We start from the raw sequence: 20,124 nt of genomic DNA, 5'->3' as shown, positions 1-20,124 counted from the left end.
TGATTTTCATACATTGAACCATCCTTGCATTCCAGGAATAAATCCCACTTAGTCATGATGTAAAATCTTCTTAAGGTGCTGTTGAATTCTGTTTGCTAGTATTTTGTTCAGGATTTTTGCGTCAATATTCATACGGGACATTGGTGTGTAGTTTTCATGTAGTAGCTTTTTCTGACTTTGGTTTCAGGATAATGCTGGCCTCAGAGAATGAGTTAGGAAGTGTTTCCTCCTCTTCAATTTTTGGGAAGAGTTTGAGAAGGGTTGGTATTAATTCTTCTTTAAATGTTTGGTGGATTTCACTAGTGAGCCATCTGATCCTAGGCTTTTCTTTGCTGGGAGTTTGTTGGTTTTTTTAAATTACTGATTCAATCTCCTTACTACTTATAGGTCTGTTCAGATTTTTTGTTTCCTCATGAGTCAGTCTTGGTAGGTTGTGCATTTCTAGGAAGTTGTCCATTTCGTCCAAGTTATCCAGTTTGTGGGCACATAGTTTCTCACAGTATCCTCTTATATTTGTTCTGTAAAATTGGTAGTACTGTCCTCTCACTTCTGATAAGAGTATGGTTTTTTTAATTTTTTTGCTCAAAATTACATTTGTGAGATTTGATTTTGTATTTTTAATAAGTATCTTCAGAAGTCAGTCTACGACAGGCAGTCCCAGACAATATGTTGAGAAAACGTACCTTTGATACTAGGTAGAGCCAGGTACAAGTCCTTCAGAGGTCTCTGGAAGTTCTATTGATGAACTCAGGGAAAGGTGGCCAAGACATAATAATTAAGTCATTACATCACTTAGTATTTTGGGCCTCAATTTCAAGTCTACAAAATTATGACAATAGTATTTTCCCTGCCTACTTTATAATGATCCAATCTCATTTATTACCTATCACGACAGGGGCTGAGTGTTTAGGATACAAAGATGAACACATCAGGATTGCTGTGCTCAAGCATCAAGCAGACCCAGAGAAAACTAGTTCTAATTATAATCTGAACTCAATGTTCACATTTCTACTATTAATACTAAACGATTACATTTTTATGTAATATTCTTTGGTATTTAGGTTTCATAGAATTCCTCTGAAAGACACAAAAGTATTTGAAATAAGGAAAGAAAAACCAGAGACGTTAAGCTACTTCTTAAAGATCATACAGTCAATACATTATATTGTATTATCAAACCATTATGGGTGCCCGAAAGGGGAGCAACAAATTCTGCTAAGGCAAAGAAGGGAAAACATTTACCTGCAGAAGGGATAACATGCAGGCCCGACTATAGGCTGAGGCAGAGGTCTCCAAACAGACAAGGGATATGAAGGGACAGTATAGTGAAGAGACAGAGGAACTAAGGAACGGGTGGTATTCAAGAGACGGTGAATAGTCCAATGTGATGCGAGTCCACTGCTGGGAATGACGGGAGATAAAGGCAGGTCAACAGGATCGAATCAGACTGGAGAGAGCTTTGAACTGCCCTGTGACGGAGTCTGTCTCACGGGTCGCTGTGGGAAGTGCTAAGGCTCAAATACAAAGTCAGAAGGAGATTAGATGTGAACTCACTTTGTAAACTGCACAATTCTAGAACTGAATAAAGATTATTCTAGCTATTATTAGGGAGAGAAGAGCAGCTAGGGGACACTGCTCTGTTGAGGACACGGGAGCAATGTCTCCTTCTGCTACACCCAGTGGTTTGTGTAAAACCCTCCAATGACTGGTTTTATGGCACAGTGACTCCAACAACCATTCTCATGGGCACAATGAAATGGCCTCTGTGAACTCCAAAGGCCAATGTCTTCCTAAACCTCACAAAAGAAGCACCACAAAAGGACTGTCTTCCTTTTAGGGGATCACAGGGGGCCATCCGGCCTCAGACAGATTTAAATCCATTCATGTAAGCTTCTCTCAGAGCAAATTACATGGGCTTTGTCTTTATGATATTGCAAATTAGCTTGATAGCATCCACTGCCATATAAAATGTGCCTCCTTATGCACATCTGAAGTGTTTTTGCTGAGGTTGAAATCCAGTTCCTCTCATTTATTTTCTGTGAAGACGGAAGGCATTCGGCTAACAGTTTCTCATAAGCCATCACAGAATAGAAGATTATCATTAGATTAACAAGCCTTTTCCTCTCTGGACTATCTAATCCCCTAAGGCTATTTATTAGAACATTCATAGCAACTTTGGTTGTTGTCTGGGGGAACCCTACTGTGCAGATCTGGAGAAAAAGAGTAGGGAAAGAGGCTACATCTGATGGAAAGTTTAACTCCAATTTGAGGGGAAAGAGTTATTAAACTTAAAAAGTAAACAGTGACACATAAATGCTATTAGCAACATTATTCATAAAAGCCCCAAAGTGGAAACAACCTTAAATGTCCATCAACTGGTGAACGGATAAAGAAAATGCGATACATCCATATAAAGGAGTACTATTTGGCAATAAAAAGGAATGAAATGCTGATACACGTGACAACATGGGTGAACCTCACAAATATTATGCTAAGTGAAAGAATATGAGAGACCTTATACTGTATGATGCCATTTATACAAAATGTCCAGAAAAGGCAAATCTGTAGGGACAGAAAGGCTTTAGTCTCTATTCTAGACCAGGTCTAGAGTGATACAGAAGGACTTAACTCTGTAGTGGTCGCCTAGGGTTGGGGAGAGGTAGAGATGACAAGAATTAACAGTTCATGACACAAGGAGTCATATTGGTATGATGGAAATTTTCTAAAACTGATTCATGGTCACGGTTGCATGACTTGGTAAATCTACTAAAAAGAAATCATTGAATTGTATGCTTGAAATGGGTGAATTACATGATATGTAAAGTATGCCTCAAGAAAGTTATTTTTAAAAAAAGTCAACAGAGTCACTTCGCAGTAACAAGAATACTGAACGAGGAGCTCTCGTCCCAGCCCTGCAAGGAGCCAGCTGTGCAGCCTGAGCAGGTAACTTCCTCTCCTGGGCCGGCAGCCCTCTGCAAAATGAGGAAGATGGGCAATCCGACACCAAAGGTCCTTTTGGCTCTCAAATTCTGTGAGTCTAGATTTTCATGTGCCCTGAAACAGTGACAGCAGCATCATGCTTACTGTGCATTTAATCTCCTTCTGGTGCCCAAGTCTTTTTATACTATATATTAGTTTAATTCAATCTTTCTTTACCATGTTTACTTTCCCTGATCCCCACTTTGACATATTATCTGGTTTTCAAAAGTATTCCCTGGATTGCAACCTATCAGGCATGTTGCTTCTCCGAACAGAATTCCAAGGTAGGGGGCCTGAACCTGGTCTAGCACGACACAAGGAGTCATAGCTCCCACTTTGAGCGAAGCCTTTCTGTCGAGTGGGGCTTTCACTAACTGCAACATGATCTGGACCAGACCTTCCTAATTTATTGATGAGACTGTCATGTTGGATGAAATCAAAAGCCTTTCTATACAGATAACATCTATTTCTTTTTCTTTATTATCGTGGGCTGTCGCTCTGTCACTGGAGGAAATTAAATTGTTCTGACACAATCTGTTCTTTACAAAGCCCTGTTCTTTACTTCCTTATGCTCTTGGTGGAGGCCAATAATTGCTCATTTGCTCTAGTAAAAAAGTTAAGGTTTAACTGTTGCAGTCTCCTATCTGTTTCCTCTAAGCATCTCCTTGGTATACTAGCATCGAGAAGCCAAAATTCAAGCACATAACTCTCATGCATAAATGGATATTTCTAGTACAACAACACTCAGTGAGAGAAAATACTATGATGGACTAAATGGGGGAGGTATGTCAACCTGAGAATTGAAGAGAGAAACAGTCAGACATACAGAACCACCAAACTTTCAAGACAACTTGTATGACTTAATAGAAAAATTAATCTAGCCCACTCAGAAAGTAATAGCCTTTTTCTGCAAATTCTATCATATAAGTTATAGAGTAGATTCCATATAACAAATCCTGATTAAGTGAGATTGGAATCAAGATGAGTTCTTTTCACATGAGCTATGAAATACTATAATACATATCAAACCTAAACTGGAAATTTAAAGGATAGACGCCTTCACTGTTGTAACTATTCATCTCCGCCACTGTAGTGAGAAAGCAGGCCATAGACAATACATAAACGAATGGGCATGGCTGTGTCCCAATAAAACTTTATTGCAAAACAGGCGCCAGACTGGGTTTGGTCCATCAGCTGTAGTTTGCCAACCGTTGCTATATTTCCTAAACTGATGAAAACAAAGAATGCTGGTAAGGTTCAAGGACTGGATTGAAGGATTGCAGTCGGTGCTTACGGTGACCATTGTTAATTTGTAGGATACTCCACATCTGATTTAAAGGGGACCACGCTGCATCTCTATACTTCACTAATCTACCTCTTGTTGACATCCTCCACAGTTCTAATTAGTGGTTTTATCTTCCATCTTCACAGATGAGACTAATCTCTAATTTCTCACCTATAGTCTGGCATACGCTCACTCTCTCTTTTTACCAATACCATTGTGCACGTACCGTAGACTAATAACATTTAGATAGATGGTTACTATTTTCATTCTGTAAAAAAAAATCATGAAAACTGTCATGATTTTGCCCACTTCTGCCTTGTAACTGGTACTTAGTTCTTCTGGCGTTACTATGTACTTTGTTTAACTATTAGACAGGAAAAGTGTGTGTATACTTGAGCAGTTTGACAATCCAGCATTTTTGGCTATTGTAAACATCTGCAGATCTTTTATTACTGTTTCACAAGATGTGGAATGAATGCACTTCTTTATCGTGAGTCCTTCCTGTCTGCCTTGTTCTTGATATTAGTTCAAGTGTTATATCATGAGTGCCAATAATAACAAGCACCCTTGCTTGCCCTTTCCTGTTAGAGAAGGTAGGATGCTGTGGTATGCAGAGCTTCTGCTCATGCTGAGAGTTAGGACAGGGCACTTATATGGCTTAAGTGATTGGAAATAAACAGAAATCTTTCTGAGTGCAAGAGATGAACATTTCTACTAAGTTGTATAAGTTGTTTTGAAAGTTTGGGGCCATATGTGCTACGAAGTCAAAAATATTTACTATCTGGTTCTTTAGAGAAAAAGTGTGCTGACCCCTGAAACATAGCTTTGCTGCCAGTGAGGACGCATACTGCTAAGTGATGCATCTCAGATGGAACAGTAAGCTGAATGTATCATGAGATGTAGTGCAGAGGAGACATGACACACTACTAGGAAGAGGCGAGAGGCAGGCAACATGGTATATTGTCAAGCTAGCAATAAAGATGACACGCACACTGACACAGTGGAGGACCCAGTCTCACAGGTACGTAAGCTACTGCTGGCAGCGTAGCTCACAGCTCTGCACAATAACACAGCGCTGAAGGAGGACGAAATGAATAACGATGCTGTTATGGACACTGCGAGACATTGTTATAACTGTAAAAATGACTGTTATAATTATTTCTGATTTAGCCAAAGTTGTTTCCTAATCCCATTAAGTGTGTTTAAATCCTTTCAAGTGTGCTGACAAAAAATCTGGTATTTCAAACTGAATTATAAATATAAAAAATGTTCAGAAGCCACTGCTTTAAACTATTATCTCAGTCCTCAACGCTAACTCCTCTGGACATTTGACCAATCCCAAATTCACCTCTGATCCAGAGAGTTCAGTATACATTCATGAAAATAAAAAAGCTAAATTAAACCTAAAGATGAAAAGGGGCATTTTTCTTTTTTTTTTGTTTTCTAAGGAGATATGACCTCTCCAAAGGAAATTATCCCGAACTAGTGAACTATGCCTTGCTTTGGAGCACAAATGCCACCTTTCTGTTGAACCTTACCTGCCATCAAATATCTGAGAATCTAAAAGAACATGTCAGAATATCAGAGGGAGCTGAAATAACATATATACTGTTTTTTAGGACAAATTGAGACGAAAACCATTATGAAGTTTTTGTAGACTAGCCAGGAACGTATGTGGGAAGAAAGAGTAAAGGAATACGGAGAGAGGTTCAGGGCTTTCTCCACTCCCCAAATACCAACCACAATTGCACTAGACTTGGGAAGAGAGTAAGAGAGGACAGAGCAGATAAATGAGAAAGGAACACAGGAGGGGCTTATAGGAGCAGTCTGTGCTGCAAAACTGTATAGCCGCTCAAAGTGCAACAGGAACACCCCGCCCTTTCTCATTCCAGCCCTTCCTCCCCCCTCCCCGCCCCCAAAGCGCCACCCTCATTAAGCACTGAGTTTAGCAAGATAAGCTACTCTGAGAGAAACAAACCCAAGTGACTGAACTTCCTTGTCTTTCCCATCAAACAATCCCCAGCTAAATCCCTTAAAGAGACTGATAAAACAAGCCTAGCATGGAAGTGGCTATGGGTACAGAGCGTGCCAGCCATTGCATCATTCAACTTCTCCAAACAAAGCAAATCTTCACAGGCACCGAGATGCAGATATGTTAAAAACCACAAAGGAAAGAGAGACACACAGAGGAGACAGAGAGAAGAAAAAAGAAAGGAGGAAAGAAAGGAAGGTCAAACACACTGGTCATTAATTCTCCAGACTACTTTCTCTACCTCCCGGTATGCTGGAAATCAAAAAAAAAAGTGCCTTAAAACACAGCTCATGGTCTATATCTAAAGACAAGTCACACTATACAAAAAAGCGAAGAAAACTCACAGTGATAGTGATAGGTGAGCTGACTGAAGCAGTCCATGCAGAAAGAGGATTGATCGAATTGGCTATAAAGGCTCATAGGTCCCCTAACTGCCTGGAGCCACCCATATTCTCTGGCTCAGAGTGAGTCAGTTGGGCTCACTAGGAGTTATTTGAATCCTTGGTTTATACTCCCTTCTCCACACCCAGAGCTTCCCATAGTGAACAGTGCTATAGCAACAACGAGGCTGTTGGCAGTTATCGGCACCCATCAAAAGCCAGAACTGATGCCATAACAATCCTGTAACTGCTAATTATGACAGTTTGACACCTGAAAGACAGGGCAAACTCTACAGAGACGATTTTCAATTTTGATTAGAAATCCTGGTGAGCAAGAAGTCTAAGGTCTGCTCTAAACTTCCTCCTCGGTCTGTTTCATGTCACTTCCTATTTCTCCATCTCCTGTCTCTATTTGTATGTCCCTGCCGTATTCCGCCCTGTCTGCCAAGTTCATTTTTATAGAAACTTTATTTAAAATGACTTGCGTGGTTTCTAGAGCCATACTGGAAGACGCTACATAGATCTCACAGAAAGACTCGTAATAGCACAAGTGACAAGATCCTCTATTTTCCCAACTTACATAGTTACATCCAATAATTTACTTCTCCCCTCCCCTAAATCTTTATTACACTTTATAGTAGTGTTGCTGCAGTGACACAGTATCATTTCATGCACAAGGAAAGATAACTGGCAGGCTGCAAGCCAGCCTAGAAGAGAGGCCTGGGCAGTCCCTCCAGAAGAAGGCTATCTGACTGCATCATGTTAAAGAACAGTCGGTCTAAGAGACCACAGAATAGGTCATTAGGAACATTAGCGTGCTCTGGGTAAAAAAGAAAAAAAGCCCCGTCCTGGTTTCTGACATCAAGCTATAATTACTTTGCAAAATCTATTTTCCCAGTAGTTAAGAGACAACCAGGACTTCCGGTGCCTGCTAGGATGGAATAAGCCAGTTGAGCCTATCTCTGCCTCTGATGACAACTAGAAACTTTGATCAAAATACCAAAAGCAGCTACCTCTGGACAAAATACCATAGCAGGAAGATTAGTGAGGAAAGCCAAAACTTGAAGAAACCCAGCAGGGCAGAGAAATCACGGAGACCTGAAGGCAGGAGGACATCAGTATTAAATTGCTGAAAGGGAAGAACCATCAACTCAGAATTCCATATACAACAAAAATATTCCTCAGGACTGAATGCAAAATAGTCACTCTCAGACAGGGGAAAATAAAGAGATCACAATCCTAAGTCTCTATCCAAGTGAAATGAGAAGCTACATTTACACAAAAACCTATCCATGAGTGCTTAGAACAGTTATATGCATAACTGCCCCAAAGTGGACACAAACCAAATGTTCTTCGACTGGGGAATGAATGCAGGCACGAAGTACAGTACATCCATACAAGGGAATGTCAGTCAGCAATAAAAGGGAACAGATTATTGATACACACAACAACATGGCTGAATCTCAGATGCAATATACTAAGTGAAAGAAACCTCTCAAAAGGATAGACACTGTATGATTCCATTTATATGGCATCTGGAAAAGGCAAAGCTATATGGATGGAGTGATTGCCAGGGGTTTGGGGGAGGAAGGGCTTGACTACAAAAGGAGAGCTACAGGGAATTTTTTTTTTGCAACTGTTGCGTATCTTGCATGTGGTAGTAGTTATAATCCTCCATGCATTTGTTAGAATTCATAAAACTGTAACCAAAAGAGTGAATCTTCTTGTCAATTTTATATACTAAAAAACAAATAAAAAATAGACAACTTAAACTCTTAAAACATTTTTCCTAAGGAAACTTTTGACAATTATTTAACTGGATATACTTACATATTCATAAGCAGAAAACTGTATCCCCAATATAATGGCAGATGGCGAAGCTTTAATTGAAAACTTTGTTATAAAACGTTATTTGAAAATAGAATCTATTTGGTCTTCACACATTTTGGGGAAAGTCCAGAAACCTTCAGAATAGAATAGTAACACCCACGTCATCAATGTATGAATTTTGACATAATTTCTTAAATTCTTGCCAGTTATATAAACCTTTCCAATTCCATATTATAAACACGGTTACAGAACCACATTTATTTCTGACCAGGTGTTTAAAATAAATAGACACTATCATAACTGTTGCATCACACATACACACACAATTGTTATTATTTTATTATTATTACCACTACTATTAGAACTATTACGGGGAAAGAACAAAATCATGCAATTAAGCCACAGGTTCGCTCTTGCTTCTTCTAATAGTGACCTAACAAGTTTTTCCAGTGCCTGCCATATTGATTTCTGCTCTGTGGGGACCGGCAGAGCAAAAACGTTTGCATGGTAAAGATTAAATTTTAACATACCCTGTCAAAGAGTGCAAACAGTTGTCTCAAGACATCTGACACAGGCAACTTCAAATATTCTGCAAATTCTTCTATTCCGATTCTTCCTCCTTTTGAGGAACTTGCAATGGTTGCATATTCATCCAGATGCTTACGAATGCCATCCCAATCTAATCTAAACAAACAAAGAATTATAAATACATGTCATTAGCTTGTATAATCCACATGGACATTTTATGAACATTGTTTTATTCATTTGTCTGAGAGAAAAATATTTGAAGTGTTAAATTTGAGGAGGAGAATAAAATGGGTATTTTAAAGTGCATATTGAACATGTAAACAGGCTTCTAATTTTTTAAAGGATACTAGCATAATTGTAATTATCCCAAATATCTGAGGGAAAGAAAAGTAACTGAGAAGAACGACAATGTGGCAGAATAACAAATGACTCATGAGAAGAAAATAAGAAATCACATTTTAATCTAAATATCACTTAGTAAGTCAATAGTACTTACTAAGCTGTTGAAAAAAATACAATTCTTGCTTTCATGGAGTTTTTAGGCTCATAATAAACTCATATTTCACAAAATGTTGTAATAGGGAGATTCATGAGATTACACACACTTCCTCTAATATTAATTAGAAAACACTGGAAAATATACTGTGGCTCACAGCACATCCTGTCTTTGTCTTACAGCATTAAACAGCTGGCTTGCCATATACTCTTTCTCTATGCAATTGCAGTGACTATGTAAACTTTTCAAATCTATAGGAGCATTTCTGAACATAGCAAAACATTTTTGTTACCTAGAAGATATAACTACTATTTGCTCTATCGGTTATCAAAATACTATTTTCAATATTGAACTTGAATAGGGTAACTGGTTCTGCAGCTCCCTCCCAGAGAGGAGGCCAAGGTCTATTAGTCAATGGGTTCTGCAAATCCCTAACAGGGTGAAACAGAATGAACTGCAATAAGAGGGGCACATGGGGCTACACTTTTCATACCAGAGAGTTCAAAGGGAACATTCTAAATAGTTTAAACCAGATCATAAAAGCACAAAGGAGTGTTTTTACCTTTTTAAAAAAATTACATACCCAGAAGATAAAGGTAGATCTAGGGTTTAAGTGTTTAAAATTCAGTGACAGTCACAACTGCTACTCTACAAGTCAATTCATATTTCACGTGAGCAGTTGTGACCACCACATATCAGTATGACCCAGCGACGTCACCCTTCCTGTACGCAGGGAGCAGGGCTGACCACGCCGAGACACTCCCGAGTGGGGAGGCAGATGTGTGCTGACCCACACTGACTATTGCTTGGTCTCCTCCTGTGACCAATACACATATTTCTGAGTCAACTGTTCTTGAAAAGACAAAACCAGATGAACTAAATGGGAGATAAATTCACACCCCTAGCTTCTTTAACAAACACCACCTAGGTTCTAGAGCTGAGCATTAACGAAAGCAGAGAAAATAAACATACAGGATTTCAGGGGTCTTTTGGACACCTTTATGAAAGTGTAGTGACTTTAAAATATGCTTACTTCAACTTCCGGCTAATTTTGGTAAATTCCACCAGCCCAGCTTCCATGGGCAACGTGAGCTGTCCTGCTGAAATCATCAGTCGGCAGTCCTCGTAGGTGTGGTCTGTTACTGGAATCCCCAGAGCTCTAAGAGGATGAAAAAGCAAATAATTCAATGTTTTTGAAAAAGGGAATGATTTTCTCATGAGGCCCGAACTGGTCAACAAACAACAGTCAATGGAAAAGTATTTACTCCCTTTTAAACCAGTAGCTTTGGCTTCTTATTGCCAAAGAGACATATTTCTCTACTTCACAGACCTACTGTGGCCACGTTAATCTCCTTGTGTCTGCATGCTTCTGTGAGCTGATCATTTTTGAGTTGTGTTTTAACTATAACAATAATAACAGTTGGCTTCAGTCGATGGAAAATAATGAGAAGACTCAGGTTGAAGCCCTGGTGGAGTCTTTACCAGCTGTGGACCTTCTGGCATTTAAAGTAAGCTCCTCTTTTCTCATGTGGACACTGGAGTAATTCCTTACTCCAGAGGATTATTCTAAGGACAAACTCATTATAAAATGCCAGCGGAAGTACCGTCACAAAAGATGAATGGCGTCTGTACATACTGTAAGGGAACAATCTATTCAACTCACTAGCCATCTGCATTTTTACATCTTTTAAAACTGAGGATCACCTTCTCGCTACATAGCAATCTTCTAAAAATACCGAAGAGAATCCATAAGAAGCTCATATTTCTTCCAAACCTAAACATCCTCCATCCTCAAAGGAGACCATAAGCCCCTCCACCTCCTTCCTGCTCAGAGATCTAATAATAGTGACCTAGATTTGGAAAACACGTATATGAATAAGAACTTGAAAAAACACTGAATACCAAGAAGAAAGGCTGTGTGACACATAAAATCATTTCCTGAAGGTCCTTCCCCACTAAATTTTTATTCAGAAATATTCAGTGAAAATCATAAAATTGTGTCTTCGACGATACTTGATTTCGTTGAGTCATTGCTGAGAACATGAAATTCTCAATGAACGCAAGAATAAGTCACTTTTTTCTATCTGCAATCAGGCTGCTTTTGCTAAATATACATTTTGCTGTAAGGATATATAGGAAAAAAATAAAAATTAAAAATGTTTCAGGAAAATAAAAATTTTAAATAAACCGTACAGCATAACAGTTAAGATCTTGGGCTTAGGTAGCAGGAAATGTGGACTCCAGTCTCAGCCCAGACCCTCACTCCCGGCTACCATCTTGGGCCGACGACGTGCCGCCTGAGTCTCAGTTTCCACGCCTGCCTCAGGAGCTGCCGTGAGGACTAAGACTGACGACACGAGGAAAAGACCTAGCACAGCACTTGGTAAGTACTCAGCAGTACTAGGACCAGCACTGCCTCACATCACTTCGCTCCTCACTATTTTCAAATGCTTTTCTCATGGACTTTCCTACGTGAGTCTCCGAATAACCCCAACCACGAGAAAGGCAGGCAAGGACTACAATTCCCACTTCGCACACGAGGAAAAGGAGCCTGGGAGGGGCTTGTGCAGTGGGGCGCAGCTCCCTGAGGCCTCTCCGACTCCTCTCCCCGGCCCGTGGACCTCCATGCCTCCAAACTCAGAGAAAGCCTGCCAAACAAGTCCGTCCACTGGTTCTAGGCACAAGCTGAGAAGTCAAACTATCTGATATAAATTCTCTCACTTCCTACTACTTATCTTCGTTCCTGGCTTTTGGACATAAGCTAGTATGAAAGCATAAGGAAGAAAACAATAGAAAAGCAAACTTTGTCGCTGGTCTAGAAACTAGATAAAACAAGTAAAGCTAAGTACACAGTAATAACACTTTTTTTTTTGCTCAACGTTTATTCCTTTTTGAAAATGAAGTTATTCTGCTGTGAAATATGAATACGAATATATACGTATATATGTGAATATATATATATTCTTGTATATATACATATATATTAACATGAATATATATGTGTGCATACATATATGTGAAAAATATATATTCTTGCTAGACAGCCAAATTCAGCTATGAAGCTAAATGCAGAGTTCCCACTGAATTTTTACAAGAGATTAACTACTGCTGGCCTATTAGCTCCAAACCTACATGGGGAAGGCCTGAGGGCAGTGTATCTGGAGGAGGGGCACCCCTGGAGGGCGCTGGGGCTGCCTGGGTGGTGGGAAAGTACCACACACATTCCTTCATTACAGGACGAGAGGTGACTTATCCAATTAGACAAGGAGCCAGTTAAAACTCCCTTAAGTGCAGGAAAACATTTGCCTATGTTTTGTAGTTTCTAAATCCTAAGCTGACAGCTATCCCTTAAGGGGGGTGACTTTTTCCCTTTTCTATGCATCTATTGCATTTCCTTGCAAACTTTCTCCTTCCTGGTGCTAGAATCATCCATGCCTTCGGAACACCCAGCCTTGGCAGCTTGGAGGCTGAGGGGACAGCAGGCGGCCCTAATAGGAAGTGCTGAGACCATCTCCAGGCTTTGCCTGAGGCCGATGGGCCAGCCTGGGAGAATCCGCCCCGCAGATGGCACTGGCCGGTCTCTTCAGGTAACTGTACCCTCCTGGCCCCGCTTCCAACAAAGACACATGTCCATTAGTTTGGGGCTGCAGCTGGGGAAATATTTACAAGACTGTCTGACTGACCACGTTCCTGGGCACATTACTGTATTTACCAAAACGAGTTGGGGAATGAGGCCCTCAGAAAAAAAAAAAAAAACAATGAAACCTTAAAACTATGTTAAATGTCGCTTACCAATAATTTTCAAACTATTTACTGATTATAATCACATACAGACACTTACTGAGCCATTAAATTCCGGACTCTATCGGCAAAAAGGACCGGATCATTTCTTTCTTCTTCATTTGGTACTTGAACTGGCATAAACTGAAAGACAAATATATCCTTCCATTACAATCGTTAGGTCTCAAACATTAAATGCTGAATAAATTAATTTATAACCCATCATTATATTAAGCGCCTGCCTTTCTAGTGCAGGTTATATGATGTCAGGGAAAGAACATGGAGGGTGGGCTCAGGAGTCTGTGTCCAAGCCCCAGGTCAGCCTGTGTGTTAACTGGTCCGCCCTCTAACTTTTCTGAACTGCCTCAGCTCTAAAAAGAGGGCTGGGATCCTGGGGTCCTAACCACGAACTACTATCCCTAGGTCATATAGGGAAGTGGATTTAACAGTGTGGGATAGTCAGTGCAAAGATCCTGGGGCATGTGCCTGCAGAATGAGTTAAAAAGAACTGCGTATGTCATCCAACGTATTATTTAATAATAAACATTGCAACTGCTAAAAAAAAAAGTAAAAAATAAATTAAAAAACATTTTAAAGGCACCTCACTAGAAAACAAAAACAAAACAGGGCTATGATCAGCTACTTCCCTGGCTGTTGTGAGGATGAAATGAGCTAACATCTGGAATTCTGGAAGCTTAAAGCTATAGCTACTAAGATCTTATTCTCAGAGCTGCACTTTCTACTTTCACCTCTTTGTGTGAAATATCATTATTATTATCATTATTTTGTCTTTTATAGTTTGTCTTCTCCATCCATTCCCATATCAGCCACATTTTTATCATTTGATCAAACTCTGTTTTGTCATTTCTTCTGCTTTTTTTTTAAACCCTTAGTACTGGCTTTCTAGATTTTGCTTAACACCATGTTTTGCTTTATCATTTAAAAGTTTACTTTTTTCTCCAGTTGATATTCTGTGATGCCTCATTTGTACTGACCTCATTTTTATTTATAGTTTGCTAACATGAACAAGGCTGGGTGTAATTTTTAAATCAGTACATATTTTTTGAGCACCTACTCTACGCCAGGCAAGACTGACAGGCCCCTATTCTGCTCTAAAGGAGATCCACAGAGGATCCAGAGGACAGACAATGCAGCAAGCACTGAGCACTGCTGCCCTTCTTACCAGGTCACAGTCACAGCCCAAGGTCTACCAGATTCTAAAATCTCGTTTTCCCCACTCAACCATCCTTCCCGGAGTATGAAGCAGCGAGGAAATGATTAATTTGTCCAGGGGGCAGGGAAGAGCAGCCAAACAGGTTTTACAGAAGAGCTAATGCTCGATCTTGGCTTTTTAAGGATAAACATGATTTCACCAATAGCTATTATTTGTTGAATTATAACTGTGAAGCAGGCGCCGTGCCAGACGCTCTATAGGCATTATTTCATTTCATTAATCCTCTCGATTTAGTCATAAGGATTTGGAGGTCACAAAGGTGAAACCACTTGCTCAAGATCTCATGGCTCATTTCCATTTGACAAATACTGTTTAGGCTCCTACTGTGTGCCAGGCACTGCACTAAGCCCTGAAGACATAACCACGACGTCCCTGCCCTCAAGAGCTCTCCACGGGGTGGGTAGAGATTTATGACAAGAGGAGCTCAGTCCATCAATAGGAGCTACTGTTCATAAGCACCTACTGTGTGCTGGGTGTTTTATATAATTAAGTCTCAACAATTCCTTGAAGCAAGTTCTACCATTTCCACTTGATAGGTGAAGAAAGGGGCAAGAAGGGAATAAACCTTAGAGTGAAGGCCACACACAAGTGTCAGGGCCACAGTTTGAAAGAAAAAGAGAGGTCTGTAAAAATAACACCACTTATGGACTCACATGGACCTGTTTTCACATCTTGTTACTCATGCTAAGAAGCCTATGGGCAATGGTGACTCAGAGACGAAGTTTGAGCAAGTGGGTAGCGTGACCAGGTCCAAGCTTTTGAGTAGTAACTTCACAGCTGGGGAGTGGATAAATCAAAGAGGAAGGAGCGGGGGAATTGCAGTCAGCCTAGGAGAGACGGTCAGACACGAACGGAGGGAGTGAGGATGTGGAGGACAGCACGGATGAAGTGGCATTTTTAGGGTAAAATGGATGGGCAGGACAGCAGGATGTGCTGCATGTCACTTCACTATCCACACGTCTGTTACTAACATCCTCTCCAGGGAGGCCGTGGCAGGCTGCAGAAAGGGCACTCAGCAGGGCTGCCGCCTTGCTCTGCCGTGTGGTTCCGGGAAAGTCATTCACAGCCTTTACGGGCCTCAGTTCCCACTCCTCGCAGATGAAAAAGTTTGACTAGATGTTCTCCAAGGTCCTTTCCAACTGGAATCCTGTGTCTAGCTTTCCACTTCATGTCCAGTTATTCTTTAAGATGGAAAAATAAACTAAGCCACCAGAGGTCCCCACATCACTTACATATCCAGAGCAATAAACTAGCTTTGCAAATAAATATTTCTAAAAATTCCCTCCATTCTGTTCTAGAAAAATCTCTTATATTTGCTGAGTATGAAATCCAGGGAAGAAAACAGCACGTGAAAATCAATGTTCAGAAAACCTCTAACAAAATAACATAATAAAGTTTTAAATTGCCATATAATTCTTCACTTTTAAAAGAAGCCAAATGATCATTTATAATACACTTGGTTGGTAGGTCATAAAAGCACATCCTGAAAACCCTGAAAATAAGTGGCTGCTACACTATTAAGCAAACATAATCCAGTGAACTGTGGGTTTGGTTCATTCCAGGGCAGGTAATATTGTCCACGACAAGATTTTTAATAATCTCATATTGGCTTGGCATTTTACTCTTGAGGAAAAAAATCCCACTGAGGGCACAAAATAATTAAAAGCCTAGACTTGACACTCACAGCCCTTGGAAGCCCCTAGGCCTCCTGAGAAGCGATTCAGTGGAAATTCTAATAAAAAGTGACCTCTCCTTGGATAAGCCCTTGACCTCTATCCCATGTTTCCCTTTTGTACAAGTCATTCAAGGCTCACAGCAGGAACACATCCTTTACTGGGGAAGGAAGATCAACCAGAGAGAGAGGAATGTGATTGCCATTATCTATTACTGTCCCCGTCCAGGACCCCATGTTCTCCCTTCCACGTTCATCCCCTCTCATTATCCCCAGCATCCACACTGATGACCCATCTGACATCCGGATCTCACTGCCCCTTCGTGTGCCCACAGATAGTCCTCTCACCTCCACGCCCGCCAGGGAAGCAAACATGTCTCCAGCCTCCTCCTCTGACAAGCTCTTCAGTGAGTTCCCCTCATTCTCCATCATTGTCTATCACTTCTCCCCTACCCAGTTCTGCACAGACTGCGACGGCCTGATGGTCACTGCCGCGACCTACAGGGCTCTCTGTATCCACTCCATCCTGGCAACCTCTGGCTGACTCTCTCCACTGGACTTGGGGAGTCAGACACTTCCATATGGCCTGTCACCTAAAATCTTTCACTTCTGCCACTCCCACGGTGCTGACCCCAAACCCTCAGTCACCTCTCCTGATCCTACCTTCCCACTCGTGTTAGAGACCACTGAGGGACACTGAACAAAGGGACGAAACCTTACTGGTTGAAGCTGTTACAAATTCATGTTAACGTTCAGAGGGCTCCTCACAGCTGCTTGAAAATTATGTTACTTCCTAAGATGGTCATACTGCCTCCAGATAGATAGATAGTTTTTTGTTTGCTTTATTTTTGCCAAAGATCTTCCCTTGTCTTTTTAAACTGTGCAGGTGTGCTAAAATATGTGATCTTAATGCTGAGTCTATTTCCTTAATGTGTACGCAACAGGCGAAGATCAAGTTCCTTAAACCGAACCTCGCTGCTGCTCAGCAGCCCTTTTATAGCCTTTTTGGCCTGCTGGCATCATATTTGACTGTTTTAAACACGATCCCTGCTTCTCAGGTTGCAACTCCACTTTTCATCTCTATGGCACTTTGCTTTCAACTTTAGAAAGGAGACAATGCAGGGGTTCAGGGTATGCAACCCCAAAGTATGCCCGTGTGGTATATTGATTATTTTGAGCTGTAGGTACTTGAAGAACAGCAAATGCGGGGACAGGCTTTCTCCGAACTCCCCTTATCCGCCTAAAGTCTGATCCTTCAAAAGGAACTCGGCAGTCACAAATACCCTCCTGGGGAGTTCCACCAGCCAGGGAAGACCGCCTCTTATCAGGGGAGAGCAGACCAGAAGTCGACATTACACCCAGACGAGCTTCATCACACACTATCATCTCTCTCATCTGTTCTCCTAAAGACCCATCTATCTTTCCTAAAAATCATTTACTCTCCCCTAAGTGGCCTCTATCTTCCCTTCCTTCACCCATTAAGAGGGCATATAAGCTTTCAAATCTCACTACTTTTTTGAGTATTCCCTTTTTATTCCTGTGATGCCCTGGTGCACATAATATTAAAAATTAATAAATTTGTATGCCTTTTCACCTGTTGATCCGCCTGTGGTCAGTGCACTTCACAGCGGGGTAGAGGAAAGTCTTTCGTCCCTACAACAGCCCACGTGGACATCTTCAACTCCCTTTTCCACCGCACCCAGGCCTGGCTCCACAGCTCCATCCTGTTCCTCGCTTCAACATTCTCTACTCCTACCCCATGCTGACCTGACCCAGCCGAAGAGGAGACTAATTAACGTGTTTCCCACACCAATACCCCCTGTTTGTGCTTTTGGTCCCAGAGCCGCCTACCTCCTCCTGGGCCTTAGACTGCACACAAGATAAAGCCAAAATTCCTCAGCCTATTGTTTAAGACTATCCATTACCCAGAGCCAGTCCTTCACGTGAGGAGACAGTACCAAGAACTGGTTTATTCATTGTTTCCTGACCACATCAAGCACATTCCTTTCTACTAAATAAGTGATGATGAGGAGAAAGATTGATGAGTGATGATACTACGATCCATCTTTTCTTTTTCCCAAGTAACAGAAAAGGATTTTAAAAGATGCATCTTAATAAATGCGTAGTTCCATTTCTTCCCATGATTCTCCCTTTAAGTCTTCAGAAAGAGAAAATGCAAAAGAATGAAGGTATTTATGGGCATTGGCTGTTTCCTTCCCAAAAATCTAGATGATAAGGGAAATAAAAGTTAACGCTTCCTGAACACTTACCACGTGTCAGCACAAAGGTAACCTTATGAAACCCACACAGCCCTATAAAATAGGTCCTCTTATCCCCCCATTTACCAGTAAGACCACAGGCTTAGAGAGGCTTAAGGAATCTGCTCCAGCACATCCAGGTAGGTAGTAGCAGAACAGAAACAAAAGCCCCAGCTAATCCTCTTTGCAAACACTCCATCTCTAGATTACTATTTACAAATTCCAGAACTCTAGCAAGTTCCTGGAGAAACTAGTTTTGTTAGAACAAGTACATATGAGGCGTGGGGGAGGGGGGTGTCTTTGTGCTATGGAGGTTTTCTAAAAGGCTCACTTTAGATTCAAAACTACAAATCATTTGAATGTTTCTGGAGATTTAAATAAACTCTATAAATGTATTTGAACCTTCCCTAAGCAATTAGTTCTTTGGAGATTTTAAAAGTGATATAAATCTATTGGTGTTGACCACAACACTCATTATTAATTACAATCCTTTTCTAAACCAGAATTTTTTTAAATAATAATTTTAAAAAGTTTCTATTATTAAGACAATGAATTGCCCATCACAAAGTATTGCAGGTCTAATGGTGGCCGCTAGAAGCTCACTAGAAGCTTTGCAAAGGAATTTTCCTAAAGCAAAATATGTCTCTATGCCTACAGACAAGTCATTTTTATGTATCTGTATTATAACAGATGGCTTTAAAGTCAACATGCTTTGAATGCAAATTGAGCTATAGTCTATGAAGAAGGAAACTGACGCTGCAGTCAACGTGCACGCCATGTTTCCATTCATAAACTAGCTGCGCCCACATAGTGCTACATAGTCTGACTGGATGTACTCTCTCTCATGAGATAAACCAGCAGGCTCTTAATTTATATCATATGGTGAGATGTTCTCTACTAGTTATCTTATTTCCTACGCCCTTAAACCATATGCTTATTAAGGATACTTGTGACATAGTTGGCTGATAAAAGTAATCACTACAAGACTCCTTAAGGACACCCATGATGCCACATTATGATTCAAAGAATAACTTTCAGTAGAACCATTCTGCAGACCCACATGCATCATCATTCAAGGATGCCAGGAGACCAATCACACTGGGCATGAGGTTTGGAATTTATTGTATTTTTTAAATCCAAGAGTCAAGAAAATGATAACCTTTCGAAAGATAAGCCTCTGTATTGGGGAAACGGAGAGGCAGGGTGGAGAGGCTTTAAGGAAATATTCCACAATATCACATTCTCTAGATTTTAGCTATCTGATGATTCTGGGAATTCAAGAGTCTGATAATCATCATTAATGAAGGGAGAGCTGCGAAACTAAGGGAAACTGCAGCCAACATATTGAGATGTCTTGTGACTCATGACAGCAGAGTATCTAAAGGGCACTTTAATAATCCACTCCATAAAACTAAGACCACGGTCTCCCGAAATACATCTTGAATGAGGTTTACCTAATTAATAATCAAGAAGTTCTAAAAACATACATTAAAAATAATAACTAGGCTCTCCACCAATTTTAAAGAAATAGGAAAGAGAGGAAAGTGCTTGTGAACAACCAAGATAATCGAATTTGAAGCAACTAAGTGCACTGAGACTTCTAACTAAGCTACACGTGGGGCCGCTCAGGCTGGGTCCCCTCAGACGTGG

The 20,124-nt window shown here is 40.7% G+C and overlaps 1 protein-coding gene across 1 annotated transcript in view; it reads right to left on the bottom strand.

Moving 5' to 3' along the window:
- LPCAT2 (lysophosphatidylcholine acyltransferase 2) overlaps positions 1-20,124 on the bottom strand; it is a 64,270-nt gene that overhangs the window by 19,403 nt on the left and 24,743 nt on the right. Inside the window, exons 9-11 of the mRNA XM_070611902.1 lie at positions 13,372-13,454; positions 10,564-10,689; positions 9,037-9,190 (exon numbers count right to left, since the gene is read on the bottom strand). Of these exons, the coding sequence (XP_070468003.1) occupies positions 9,037-9,190; positions 10,564-10,689; positions 13,372-13,454 (363 nt within the window). The remainder of the gene's footprint in view (positions 1-9,036; positions 9,191-10,563; positions 10,690-13,371; positions 13,455-20,124) is intronic.

This window comes from Equus przewalskii, chromosome 3, assembly GCF_037783145.1.
Source record: "Equus przewalskii isolate Varuska chromosome 3, EquPr2, whole genome shotgun sequence".
NCBI lineage: Eukaryota > Metazoa > Chordata > Mammalia > Perissodactyla > Equidae > Equus > Equus przewalskii.
This window is presented reverse-complemented; position numbering and strand designations above follow the sequence as displayed.